Raw genomic sequence first — 14,072 nt, 5'->3', positions numbered from 1 at the left:
AATATTTGTTGTGGGGAAGGAGGAGAAGAGAAAAGGAGGAACAGAAACAGCTACATATAAGCAACACAGTAGGGTCGGTCATTGTTCTCTAATCCATTTTCTGTCTGGAGACTATTCTCCTTGGCTAATGCCCTAGCATCTTTCCAGAAAGTTCTGCCAAGGTCATGACTCTTGTCATCCCCTTTGGTTCTCATCCTCTGCTAGCACATTTGTCACCAAAGCTCCTCAGCTCCTCTTCCCAACTCCTTTTTTTCTTCCATTCCTCTTTTTCCTCCTTCCTTTCTCTCTTCTTCCGTCCTTCCCTCCCTTCCACAAATATTCCTAAAACTTGAGCTCTGTGCCAGACACAGTGCCAGGCTCTGAGGGTGCACAGAGAGGCCATGCAGGGGGCTCAGGCTAGTGGGGAGATGGACACATGCACCAACCATTGCACATGGTGCATGAACGCTCAGAGTTGAAAGTGCAGAGATTTATACTGAGGAATAGTGAGAAGGAAGGGAGGCAGCAGAACTGGGGGAGGTTCCCCAAGGAGAGGTGATACAAGACTTCAATCCTGAAGGAAGAATAAATATAACCTAGTTAAGAAAGATGGAAAGGGCATCCAGGCAAAGGGAAAAACCACAGGGAAGGGGGCGAGAGGAAAACGATGAAATAGGACAGGTTTTCCTATGTGACTTATCAGTTCTATCTCATTGCTTTACACTCTACCCATTTACCTCATATCAAATGAAGTGATTCAATCCTCAGGCATTTTAGGAAATTTAGATAGCTAATCACCCAATCTCTTAAATAGCAAAGCATTGATAATGTACGTTAGCCATGAGATTAAGCACATTCTTTGGTGAAAACAGGATTGGGTTTGAGGGAGACCAAAATATCCCCAAAATATTTCTTTGGCATATTTCAAGTTGGTTATTCAGAGAAACTGCAGACCTCAGATGCTGGAATGGCTCTGAAAATCTAATCTTTTGGGAAAAGAAAGTTACTTGTATTTACATCAGTAAACAGCAGAGGCAGGCACTGCCTTTTGTGTCTGCACTTTCTGCAGAAGGAAAGATCCTCACAGGAAGAAGAGACTAAGGTTCTAACATCTGGTCTGGACAGAGATTCCTGTTACCATTAGGTGGCAGTTATAGGAAGATGTCATCCACATTAAGCAGACAACCCTTGCTCACTGTACCCACCCCCTCTTCCACAATCTCCAATAGACTGTTTGCCCCCTTTGGATTTTCATACTGAGTATGTATGTGGCTCTCACACTTAGGAACGAGAAAGTGTGTGTGTTCTTTTTCCTATCTGTCTATTGTCTATTTATTTCCAGACTAAACTTCTTCAGAGGAAGAATTTAAAATTTCCCTGTAAGTGCTAATGGGAACCTGAATGGTAGGCTGATAATAATCAGGCAATCAGTGGGAACTGTAACACATTTTATTTTGTTTTCTCTCTCCAGGGTATTTGAGAAGCTGGACTCCTTTGACATAAAGGCCAATAGAGCAGTTTGTGGCTCTCTTAGCCTTAGTAGGAAAGAGAGTGAAGGAAGAAGACAGGTGGTTCTAGGAATTTCAGGAGATGCCAAGGTACATTTTGAGTCTTTTTGACTAAACCTTTGCAGGTCTAACACATATTCAGGACATTTAGTAAGATCCTCCCAGTTCTACCAACTCAGCTACATTGGAAAGGAAAACTGAGGCCCTAGCCCTTCTCCCCGTGTGGTTTATTTCTGTTCACAAAACCTCTAAAAACAGGAGGCCAAGGCTGACCTCTTTAGTCAAGAGTCAGCTCAACTTTAAAATTATGATTGCATGTGAAAGCTAAAATGGGAAAGAGAAAAAATCAGTTCTCAGGGCAGAAATGCTAAAAAACCCTTGGGCCACATTCCAGTTAGGGTCCTGGCCCTGCACACAGAGCTCCCATTGGGGGTGGGTGGGTGGGAGATCAGCCAAGCCCAGTTCAAACCAGTTGAGTGTCAGGGATCCTGGGGTTTACTCTAGAGGTGTCCAATTTACAGATAAAGATATTTACTCTAGTGATTGTGCTACATAATCCTTAAAAAACAGCAACTCAAAGCCAGGTCTCATTATTGAGAGCCTGCCAAAGCATTCACCCACTCTCAATGAGCTATTTACAGAAAAGAAATCAAAACGGATAGAGTATATATTTGTTCCCTAGGGCCTCTGTAACAAATTGTCACCAACTGGTGACTAAAAACAACAGAAATTTATTCTTACACAGTTATGGAGGCTAGAAGTCAAAAATCAAGGTTGGTTCCTTCTGGAGACTCCAAAAAAGAATCCTCCACATTTTTCTTCTAGCTGTGGGAAATTTCCAGCAATCCTTGATGTTTCTTGTTTGGCCTGCATAGTCAGTCTCTGGCTACATGTGGCATTTTCCTCTATATGTGTCTAAATGTTTCTTTTCTTAGATGGATATTAGTTATTGGATTAGGACACACCCTAATCAAGTATTAGCCCATTCTAATTTAATTATATCTGCAAAGACCCTATTTCCAAAAAGGGTCATATTCATAGGTATTATGGGAATCCCTGATACCTATCTTTTGAACATATCTTTTAAGGGGACACAGTGGAACCCACAGGAATGTAAAGTGAAAATAAAGCAAACTCCTGTGTAAAATAAAAAGAAAACAAAAGCCTTAGCTAAACATGAGATAATCTGGCTATCTAGCCTACCTATCATCTTCCCATTGGGTTACCCTTGCCCTATGCAAGTCTTGGTTTCTCCTCTCTAAAGGAGGGCAATACTTGCCCTACTTACTTCAGAAATACCATGAGAATAAAATAAAATCACATAAAGTATTTTCTACTGGGAAAGTGTTTCTACAAGTGCAAAGGATTATTATGAATTCATCCCAGATTGTGTTGACTTTTCCTTAACTTCATAACTACTTAATGAGTAGGTAATGGAATGAGAAACACAGCCTGTCTTACAGAGAAGAGAATTTAAATTATATGCCTCCCTTCATTTAGGGTTTGAGATAAAAGTACAATAGCAATCCTCAGATAAGAAGAGTAGTGTTGCAAATCCCTATTCACTGGGCTTTCTACTCACCCCAGCTGCAGGGTGGTGTTCAAATGAAGCCAAAAGGTGGCAAGCAGTTCAAAAGCCAACCAAGAGGACTGATCTTATCTGAGACATCAGCAGATACCTCCAAGAGCAGTGGCTCTCCTCCCCTCTGTGTGGTCCATGTTACTGGATCCCATGACAACATACTGATAATCTGCTTTGTTTTGAGTGCTGGGTATAGAATCCAGGACCTCCCATATGCTAGGGAAGCACTCCACCACTGAACAACCTCAGAGCTCCCAATATCTTAATACTTGCTTGTTCTGACCAATGACTTTTCTGGATATGGAGATATAAACCACCCAACTTAGAAAATTAGACAAAGACATTTTTTTCTGATTGATGTGACATACTAATGCGTATTACATAAAACAGAACATTCTGTAGCTAGAAAAAAAAATTAAAAGATGAAAATCTAAAGGTTAAAAAAAAAAAAGGTCCCCTTCTTACTTTTTCAGAGGCCTAAAGCGCTAACCGTGATGGAAAAACTTGTTTCAGGCCACCAGATTGAGTCAGTGGTAAAGACGGCTACCCTGGAAATGCCAAAAAGTAAGTGTCATTGGGATAACAGCTTGAGAACTATAGTTATAGCCAAAGCATCCTGTGATATACTTGAGTGCTACTGATGACCACAGTAGTGATAAATTCTGTTGACCTTGAATTGTGGTGTTTGCTGACCCAGGAGAAATGCTAGGGGGAGAAAATAGCACTAGCAAAAAAGAAACAAAGAGGCTCTAGGAATCCATTTCTCAACCTGCCTGGTAAGGTGAATCCTCTATTTCTCACTGCTGGGTATGCATGCTTCCCAGGGGTTGTCATACATATTCAGGGATATGCCAAATTGCACACCAGTTAATAAACAAAATTTTATTTTCCTTTAATACAAAAATTAAATAGCAAGGCTTTTTTTTTGTACAGTTGATAAATTAGAAATTTACAGTACAGACATCAATGCAGACATACTTTAGTACATCCTTAAAAGTAGGGTCCATTTCCTTTGCAATTTAGCAATTCATTCAGGGTATGTGTAGTAGGAGTTTGCTTGGTACCTCCATGTCAGACATCTGAAAGTCTCCAGGTTGCCCTCCAGGCTCTGGAGCCGTGGGATGGCATGAGGACCCAAGAAAAGGCAACAGAACAACAAACTTAACTGTTGCACAGAGTAGGTTGACTTGTGTTTTATCTTTTTTGCAGATTGCACCTGATAATTAGTCTGCCATTCTCATGAAGAACTCAAGGGGCCTTCATCCCTACATCTTCTGAAGCCTCACAACACCCCTGTGAGGTAGAAGAAATTCAGAACCACCTAGACACCCCACTGGGAGAGATCTAGAAAGCAGCTTTCCCCTTCCAGTGCTCACAGCCAAGTCAGGGCCTGAGCCTATTAACAGGATTTGGAAAATTTGCACAACCATGGAAGGAAGTTGGACCCAACTTTTGTGGGGCAGAGCTGCTCTTGCCCCTCCTCTCAGAAGCTTTCTAGGATGACAGTGGTCATGTACTGAATATTGCAGGCAATCAAGAAGGTACAAAAGCTTTGGGGACATGGCTCATATGGGACCCCAAAAAGGCCCTCTACAAATTGCCTGGGTGAATACTAGGAATTTGCTGGTGCCAAGAGAGGAAATAAGGTAAGGCAGAAATAGCAACAAGCTACTACTGGGGCAACTGGGCTTACCAGGGGAAGAGTCATGTCAGAAGATGACAGCACCCTCCTGGTACTGTCAAGCGTGTCATAACTGCATGGCAACAAGCAGTCATAGAGAGCTCCATCCAGGCTACAGTGAAACAGAACCTATTATTTAAGCCTCTAGCATCTGATCCTTGGTAGGAGCAAAATGCTCTTTTAGGAGTTTCTAAGATCTGTGACCTAGCCATGGAGGAAAAACGATAACCCAGGGCCTTTGCCAGACATAATGCAAACCCAGCCAGGAATTCTGAACTCAAACACAGTAAAGGAACAAAGAGAAATGTCACAGTCTAGGGACTTGACATGATTGGCTGGAATAACAACTATCTCTAATTCCTTCCATCACAGAATGAAATTAAGGATGAAGACTGATTTTAAGAGGCTCCTCCCAAAGTCTTGTGCTCTGTGGCTCCCTTTCCTAACTGCTGCTGTAGCTGCCTCACCAGAAGCCATCCTGGTGAAACATCTCTAAATTGAACCAGTCCCTGCAGGGCTGAGGATGTTGGGCTCATCTTTGCATCCTCAGGTGCCAGCTTGGTTCTCAACACAAATAAAACTTAATTCTAAAACCAGAAGGCCAGGAGGGCAGAGAGTTCAGAGCTGTGGGTGCTGGATAGAACCAGAATTCAGAATTTAAGTTTCCCAGGTTCTAGGTTTGGGGAGTGCAGGTGGAGAGAGACTGGGGAAGGAAAGTCAGAGAGCATCTTTGAAATGAAGTGTCTAGTTTCAGGGCCTGGGCAAGATGCCAGCTCAGAAGCAGTCTCGGCGATCAGGAAATGGGTCTCCATAAAGGAAGAAGGATATGAATCAAGCAAGTAGCTCAACCAGATAGTTCTGGCCTGTTCCACCCTACTCCACGTTCCTCTGCTTGTCCTGAGGTTTGGCCTTCATAAAACAAGATAAAGGTGTCTGCCAGAGAGGTTGGACCAGAGGTGTCCTTGGCCCTGTGTGCTAAAATCTCCAGAAGCCAAGGGATTTTTGTAGAAAACTACAATCATATCTACTTATTCTAGATTTCAAAGAAAGAAAAATAAACCTAACATTTCCCTTAGCAAGACATTCTCCTTAAATATACCTATATAAGCTGCCTGGAGCCTCAAACCCTGACTTGCCTGCCTCCAAAGCCATAGAAGATGTGGAACCATTTCCTTAAAGCCTAGTCTGTCTTCCTAGGGCATTTCTATGCAGATTGTCCCTGATGCTTTCTGTCAAAGCTGCTGTAACTGATTTGTAAAGCATCCTGCGGAAAGAGAGATCTGCTAAAGGTAGAGAGACCTAGGAAGAGGTTTGTGGGAAAGAGATAGTGAACAGATATGAATCTAGAGGCCCCTGCTCTTCACAACAGTGAAGTCCAGTGGACCCAAGCGCACTAGAAAACCAGAGCTTATCTCCATGGCAGCCCTATGGTGCCTAACATGGGCCTTTACACACAGTTGGCACGTGATAAATGTGGTGAAAACTGACTTCTGGTTTTTTTGAAACAAATACCAATCCAAGAGGTGATGGAATTGCTTGAAGGTCATTGGTAACTGACTCCTTCACCACAGTTTTTTCCTGAAACCGTAAACACTCTCCATTGTCTGCAATGTGAAAGGAAAAGCCTATAACCCTGTGACATTGCTAAGGCTACTAATCCAGTTTGTACTGACATCCACTTCTGCTCAAATGTACTTTCCTCTGAAAAGGCAGGAGATTGATGCAGCAGACAGTCAACCCCCAGAAGTTGTCAGGGCACTAGCTCCAGAACTCAGGTGTCCACGTTCACCCAAGTGCTCTGTTATGGCTATAATTATTACTTTATCATTTACAGATATTGAACACTCTGCCTTGCCCAGCCCTCTGCTAGGTGCTGCCTTGGTCACACAATCACTGAAGCATTACAAAGAAAATCGCATCACGAGTGCCTACACTCCAACAGCAACAGCCGCCAGCCCCCCTACTGCATGGTCCTCCTTCCCTTTCCTGGGCCAAAGTCTCTGCACAACTCCCAAGACACCAGAGCAGAGCGTGAGTAAGGGCAGCCTCTGTCCCTGGGTGCATGCTCCAGAACCTTGGCCAGTTATGGGAACTGTCTGCAAGCAGCACAGGGAGTTCACATTTTACATGTCGTAGGCAATACGGTCTCAGATGGAGTCAAACCGGCCCTTCCAGGGATCAGTTCTCATGCTCCTGGAGCCCTCACCCAAGTCCAGCTAGGTGCTCAGACCGCACAAAGCAGCAGGGGCCACCAGGCCCATGTAGCTTCTATCTCAAAAGACCCACGATGGTCCCTTCCAATCACACACACAGTGGACCTTATATGCTTCTTGATCTCAATAACCCGCAAAAACAAAGAGGAAAGAATCACTGGCATAAAGCTCAAACCAAGAAAAATAAAAAGACATTCTTTTCTCTAGAATTTGATCACCTATTTGGAATTTTTCATCCTTGGAAATGTTTCTCCACAAAGTGTGATGGGGAGAAAAAGAGCTTGCTTATTTTTTTAAAAGCATGAATTAATACATAATGAGACATTGAAACATAGTTGCTGAAGCAGAGACAGGTATGAATTATAAGGAGGGCAACCTGTGACATGAACAATTTATCCTGGAGATTTGGTGATTAGAAGGCCTAAAGCAAGTTAAAAGAAAGACCAGTTATAATTTTAAAAGAACTCCAACTTTTGATAGGCTGCTAGTGGGTACCCCCTTGAGAGGAACTTAAAGCATAAATTTTAAAAGCTTTGGATACCTCCGCTAAAGGTAATTAAGACCTGTACTGTTCGAGTTTGCAGTTCATTTCATATGGTCTACACTTTATTCCCTGCTAACCAATCCAGCTCCTGGCTGGCATTCTGGAGATTCATTAAGCACCACATAAATACTCCAGGCCACACTGCCTCCAATGAAATCTTACAAGGAGCCTTTGCCAATTACAGGGAACAATTATACACCAAGTAGTTGGATTAACTGTCCTTAGTTTGCTTTACAAAATTAAATAAGTCTCCACTGTGGTAAGTAGACTAGATTCTGATAACATTCTCATGCTGGGGGAAAAAGGCACTATCACTCTAAGAATGCAAGCTGACCATAGTTTTAAAGTCAGTTGAGTATTCTATGTCATGGTCCAAGAATGTGCTTTTAATTGTAATTGACACACACAAATTACACAGTTAATCTGTGTGAATGCAAAGTTGCCAAGAAATTTAACATTTCAGCTCTTCCAGACTGGCGTCTGCGTAGATGCAATCACACAAAGTAAAATACATTAAGTCCCAACTGCTTCACGCAATAGGTCTCTGGGGTGGGTAAGGTAAGTCAACTTAGTAAATCTCATTTGCCTCTGAATTAAGTGATTGTCAGAAAGTGAATCACCTTTCCTTTTTCCCTCATTAGGCATACTGTGGTGCAAAAAATTCCTATAAAAAGACCTCTTCTGGATCATTAGGGTAAATGAAGAAAACAGCAGCAGCCTAAGACAAGGAAGTTGAAATTTAAGAGAGGAGGAGAAAGAAGAAAAATCCACTGGACATCTTATGTGTGTTAATACAGTACTTTGTTTGTTCAAACAATTCTGTTTTATGACAAAGGCACTGAAAGATTTTGACACCACCTCTTGGGAGTGCAATCCACAAAGTTCTAAACAGCAGACAGTGCACCACAGAAGATGTTTATGTTAGATCAGCCAAACTATAAAACTCTTGTAACACTTCTCTGAACCCAGCATTTCCAGTGTTTATAGATCGCTTTGCTATCTGCAAGACCCAGTTAGTATTTAAAATTTAGAATGGCTAAAAAAAAAAATTAATCTTTCTCCCTGCAAGTTAGTTACCAGCTCACAGCTCAGATCCCACCTTATTGGGAAAAAAAAAAAAACAGCATCGCCCTGGAATCTAGGCAGGACCTCCACTCTCCAAGCTGCGACCTGCTAAAGTGATCAACATTTTGATTTTTCACAGCTTTGAAAGCCTCTAACTGGCTTTTCCATTTTGGATCATTCCAAAGTCTGCAGCAAAATCATTGGTTTTATGAAGCTAGGGTGCGGGTGAGGGTGGTAGGTGGAAGTGCTTGTTCAAACTGAGATTCACTGCATAAAACTCGGAGCAGCATTTCCACAGAAATGTGCTATTCCCCTCCTTCAAAATGAGGAAAGTGTGGAGGCTAGCTAGCTTCACACCACAGTTTCATTGTCTTTCCCAGCCTTTACCCAACCATTCCCTCTCTTCTCTCTCTTTACCTTCCCAGAATTCACCAATCTGTTGGAACATTTCTGCCAGGTGTGAAGCGTTTTGGCAGACCAAATCCACATGCCTGAAGTAATGCCCACAAGCAAAGACATAAAAATTTTCAACATCTCAACTGCCATATTAGAGTCATCTGCAGAATATCGAAAGAGAGCCCAGTTGGAGATTTCATAGAAATAACAGGCAATCACACAGGTTGCAGGAACTGTGTACAGTACTGAGAAGACTCCAATCTTCACCATCAGCCTTTCCAACTTGTCTGTCTTTGTCCCATCCTTTTGAAGATTTGACCGAATTTTGAATAAGGCCACCAAACCTGCAGCAATGAATAAAGTTCCAATCACCAAATACGTGAAGAGGGGAGCCACCACAAAGCCAGTGAGGGCATCGAGGTTTTGGTTCCCAACATAGCACAGGCCAGTCAGTTCATCTGCATCCACCAGTCTCATGATCAAGATGACAATGGTTTTCACTGCAGGGATGGCCCAGGCTGCAATGTGAAAGTAAGAGCTGTGCATTTCAATGGCTTCATGACCCCATTTGAGGCCTGCTGCCAAAAACCAAGTGAGTGTCAGAATAACCCACCAAATGGAGCTTGCCATTCCAAAAAAGTACATCAGCAAGAAAATGATTGCACATCCTGTGTTCTTAAGTCCTTCTTGGATGAGAACGGGTTCTGCTGCCTCTTCAAAATCGCAGGATATCCTTTCCCGGCCTACAGTCAGCCTGACAATATAAGCAATGCTATAAATATTATAGCACATACTGAGGAATATGATGGGGCGCTCAGGATAGGAAAACCTGGAAGAATCGACCAGGAAGGTAAGGACAGTAAAGGCAGTGGAGATGAAGCAGAGGCTGGCCCACACTGCTATCCAAATATCGGTGAACTCTTTGGCAGAGCGGCTGTATAAGCCAGCATCATAGCCACACTTGAGAACACAGGTCAGGCTCCTTTTCACCCAGATGTACTGATCGGAATTGGTTCCCACTGAGTGACACTCTTCCCCAGGCTGGATGGGGGTCTTGTGAGGTAAGGGCACCTCTTCATCACCTGGCCCTTCCATGCACATGTGGTTGTGGTCGTTCTGTGGTGGGAATTTGCTGCAGTTCAGGCTCTCAGGCCAGGCAAATCCAAATTCCTTCAGCACGGGTTCACAGCGTCTCTTGACTGAAAGACACATGCCGCCACATGGGCCGATGGGGATGTTGATCTTCTCTGTGCACATTGGCACATAAACTGAACAAAGGAAGAACTGGAAAAGTAATGAAATGAACAAAGAAAACAATGACTTGGAGGTTTGACCAAATGCTTGCACAAAGCTGAGTGAATGTTTCTAGGCAATGTACATATCTGCTTTTAAACAAGCCTAGTAGGAGTCTGTCTGTTTACCCTGACCTCAAACAGGGGTGCTTGGTAATCCATCACTTTTACACACTTTTCTTTGACTCTAGTCATCCTTTCCAGAGGGACAAAGATGGGTAGATAGGTAGATAAGAAGCATCTGAAGAATTATATAATTCCTTTTCACATAGTCCTTAATAAACTTTTAAAAAATGACTTTAAATACCCTTCTGCTTTTAGCTACTGTATGAAAGAGATGAAGAGTCTAATAAAATTACTCAGTTGTTTAAAATAGGGTACTTGATTTTATTCACATTTATCACCTTAAAAATAAATGTAAAACATAGATAGGTCCTGTTACTATTTTCTCTTTTCCCTACTTTACCCTTTAAATTAAAAAAAAAATCAATTCCATTTTTGAAACAAAAATTGTACCAATTGAGACACTGTTAGACCCAAGGGTGTGGATTGAGGTCTCTGGTCACTAGGGGTTTGTTTGGCTAGGGTTTCCTCAATGAATAGTAATGAAGCACAATAGGAAAATGTAAATGTTAAGTCCCTGATACTGCAATACCAGCAGGGGAGAGTCCAGTTGCTGTCCTCAATTCCTCCAGCATTGATAAACAGTCTCCTTGGCTCCATACAGATGTTGTCTATGAAGTCTAGGGTTACAAGTAACTATTTTCCAGCATGTAAAGGGATCCAGTCTTGTCCTTCAAAACAGCTTGGCTGCTTCCCCAGGATACATGTAATTAAAAATATACATCCCTGCAAAAGCTGTCTCTGCAACAAAATTGCCACTGATGTCAGGATATGTGCTGTTTCCAAACTGAGAGCTAGAGAATCATTTCTTAAGTTTTTATAACCTAGTCCTAAAGTTCTGAAATTTCCAAAGGGATATTTCACCAGCAACAGGTCTAATCCCAACCATCTTTCCAAAACCACAATCCAACTTTTAAAATGACCTATGTAAAAACATACAGCCAGTAAGTTAGCTGTATGTCTTTTTCTTATCTTTCAGAAGTCACAGCCAGGACCATAGATTTCTGAAGTCTGCATAACTAACCTCTATTATTTTCCCAACTGCTCTCTTTTCTAAACATATTAAAATCACTCAGCCTCACTAACCAAAACACAACCAATGTTGTTAGGTTCTTTTTTTTTTAATTTTCCATTCAGTTCCCACGCTCCCCATAATGAATTGATTGTTATTGCAAGATTTTGATCACCTGTATATGCAAATTCTTTCTTCACTTCTTGTAGGAGGAACAACTTCCGTATCATTACACATTACATAAGCTTTAAACTTTTTAATGACTGCAAAAGAAAATTCTTCCAATACCCAAACTACTTTCCTGGAGCTTTTTCTCTTCTTTCAAACACTAAACCTGCCTCCAATCCTGAGGACAAGAAAGAACTCAAGTCAACCCAACCATTCCTTCCTGCATGACCTCTAAAACCGTGTGAGACGTGAGGAGGGAACCTGCTGCAGAAAATCGGGCAGTGGTGTTTTATCCAATAACCCAGCCCCAGAAACATGGTGAGAAAGGAGATCGGTGTTCATGTGTCCTTATCTCTCCTTCCAAGTTTTAGCTACAGCTGGCTGCTCTGCCGGGACTCACCCACGGAGCAGCGGCGGCCAGAATCCTTGGCAAAGATAACCTTCAGCTCCACCGGGGTTAGGGGCTTGGCCAGACATGGGTGGGCAAGGGAGAAAACGGAAGGGCGGGGTGTAAGAGTGGCCAGATGACTTACCCAACGTTTTGGCTTCTATTCCCTGAGAAGGGACTGAAGGGGGGGGGGTGGAAGTCACTTTTTCAGGAGAGTTGTACCCCTCGGGCTAGGAAGGGTACAGGGGGCTCGACTTCCACGGATTTCACGGAGGGACAGTGGGGTGTCCCTGCTCAAGAGGTACCGCCAGGGGTGGGAGTGGGGGTGCGCCCACCTGCAGCTGGCTAGAGCAGCCGTACTGGATGAGAGGCGTGAAAGTTGTCAACTGCAGCTCGGCGTCCGTTTGCAGCTCGTGCCCCACCAGGTTGGGCATCTTGGTCACGTTGTAGCCGAGGTTCTGGCACATGGAGATACGGATGGGGTCGCAGCGCCGCTCCTCCTCGTCCCCGAAGCCCCGTGCCGGCCCCAGGAGCAGCAACAACTGTAGCAACAGCCCCAGACTGAGCCCGACGCCTGCGGGCGCCCCCGGGACGCTCGGCCCTGCGCCCCGCCAGGCCATAGCCAGAGCCTGGGGCAGCAGCGGCGGCGGCGGGGGCTAATGCAGCAGACACCCCCAGTTTGCACTGGGGCGCCGGCTGCCCGCGCTGCTCCCAGCTCCGGGGAAGGGAGTGTGATAAGGCGCCAAGGGCGACGAGGGGGCAGTGGCCGCCTTTCCAGCAGCTGCGCGCGATCGTGGGGGGTATTAGACGTCCCGGGCCGAGGCGGAGGAACAGACTAATAGGGTCATGGCTGCAGGCGGCGATCCCACACCCGGCGATCCCACACCCGGCGCCGGCCGAGTCAGCTCGGCGTCTCAGCGAAGCCCGCCAGCGCTCAGCCCCGCGCTGTCCTCACTGCCCGAGCCCTCCGCGGCGCTGGAGGTTCGCTGGGCGGTGGCGGGGCGGGACAGACAGCGCACCTCGCCAATAGGTGCGTAGGCAGAGGGGGGCGGGACTTCGGGGCGGGGCCGCTCTCCCGCTGGAAGGGTCAGGCCTGGGCCCGCCGCCCCCCTCCTTCCTCCCTCCTTGTCCCGGCCCGCCCCGCCCCGCTCGGCTTCCCGGCGCTCACTTTCCTCCCACCCGGATCCAGGCGCGCTTGGGGCCAGGCGGCGATGGAACCCAGTCGCGCCCGCCCGTCCAATCTGCCCCCTCCTCTCCCAGGTGTAAAGTGCTCTCGGATAGATGCCCTCTTTCATTCCCTTCTCCTTCCAGCTGTCACCTCGGGCCATGGCCACCTCCGCATCAAGCAGAGAAATGTACACAAAGAACTCGAGATTTGGATTTACACAAATTGTGGCTTTAAATCCCAGCTGTGTGACCTTGAGCAAATTGCACAGCCTCTCGGCGTCAGGTTCCTCATCCGTAAAGTGACTTGGGAGGATTAGAGATAAAGCGTTAAAACGCTTAGCTCGGTGCCTGGTACAGCGTGCGTCTGCAGCTATTTTCACCCCCAGATTGCCAGGGTCGGCGCCCGCCCCTGTCCCCGCCCCAGGCCAGCCCAACCTGCCCCCGGGAGCTGCCTGTCTCCAGCCGCGAGTGGGGGAGGCGCCCGGGGCAGCGCCCAGCCGACGGGCTCGCGCTCCGATTTCCTCACCGTATGAAATGAAATTCCACAGGGGGATTCGAAAGGAAATGAGACCAGGACGCTCCGTGCTTCTCGGCCCGCCGCCCTTCCTGTCTCGGGGACACGGTTTCTAAATAAGGTTGGGAGGGTGAGAGAGCAGGAGGGGAGAGGTTTGACCTGTGCACTGGGGGCGAGGAAGGCGCACAACCACCAGGGCTCCCCTTCCCAGCCCTGGGGCACCCCTCCCCTGCATCCTGCATCCCTTTTTTCCTTATTCTGCTTCTGCGTGGGTCCTGGGGTTGGAGAGATGTTGCCACTTGGGTTCCAATCCAACTTTTCTTTCTCTCATTTCCAGTCCCCAGGGGCTCTGTATTGGTCCACTTTCTCAGCTTTCTAGTAGGACAGTGGGACTCTCAGAAGGTAGACACCTAAGCCATTTACTTGTAACTTAACTGGCT

General features: G+C 45.5%; 1 protein-coding gene and 1 long non-coding RNA gene across 4 annotated transcripts in view; one reads left to right on the top strand and one right to left on the bottom strand.

The window, feature by feature from the left end:
• LOC141425055 (uncharacterized) overlaps positions 1–10,633 on the top strand; it is a 63,594-nt gene extending 52,961 nt beyond the window's left edge. For 2 of the 3 annotated variants that reach the window (XR_012450163.1, XR_012450159.1), the window contains 5 exons: positions 1,451–1,577; positions 3,543–3,633; positions 4,279–4,715; positions 6,585–6,781; positions 8,149–10,633. This is a non-coding gene — a long non-coding RNA (uncharacterized lncRNA). The remainder of the gene's footprint in view (positions 1–1,450; positions 1,578–3,542; positions 3,634–4,278; positions 4,716–6,584; positions 6,782–8,148) is intronic. The other variant, XR_012450162.1, reaches the window with a different exon arrangement.
• Positions 3,937–12,937, bottom strand: Fzd4 (frizzled class receptor 4). The gene is made up of 2 exons (XM_074081590.1): positions 12,287–12,937; positions 3,937–10,252 (listed from the first exon to the last, which is right to left on the bottom strand). The coding sequence occupies exons 1-2, from the start codon at positions 12,569–12,571 to the stop codon at positions 8,924–8,926; spliced, it is 1,614 nt and encodes a 537-aa protein (XP_073937691.1). The 5' UTR covers positions 12,572–12,937; the 3' UTR covers positions 3,937–8,923.
• Positions 12,938–14,072: the final 1,135 nt, after the last annotated feature.

This window comes from Castor canadensis, chromosome 1 (genome assembly GCF_047511655.1).
Source record: "Castor canadensis chromosome 1, mCasCan1.hap1v2, whole genome shotgun sequence".
Lineage (NCBI taxonomy): Eukaryota > Metazoa > Chordata > Mammalia > Rodentia > Castoridae > Castor > Castor canadensis.
This window is presented reverse-complemented; position numbering and strand designations above follow the sequence as displayed.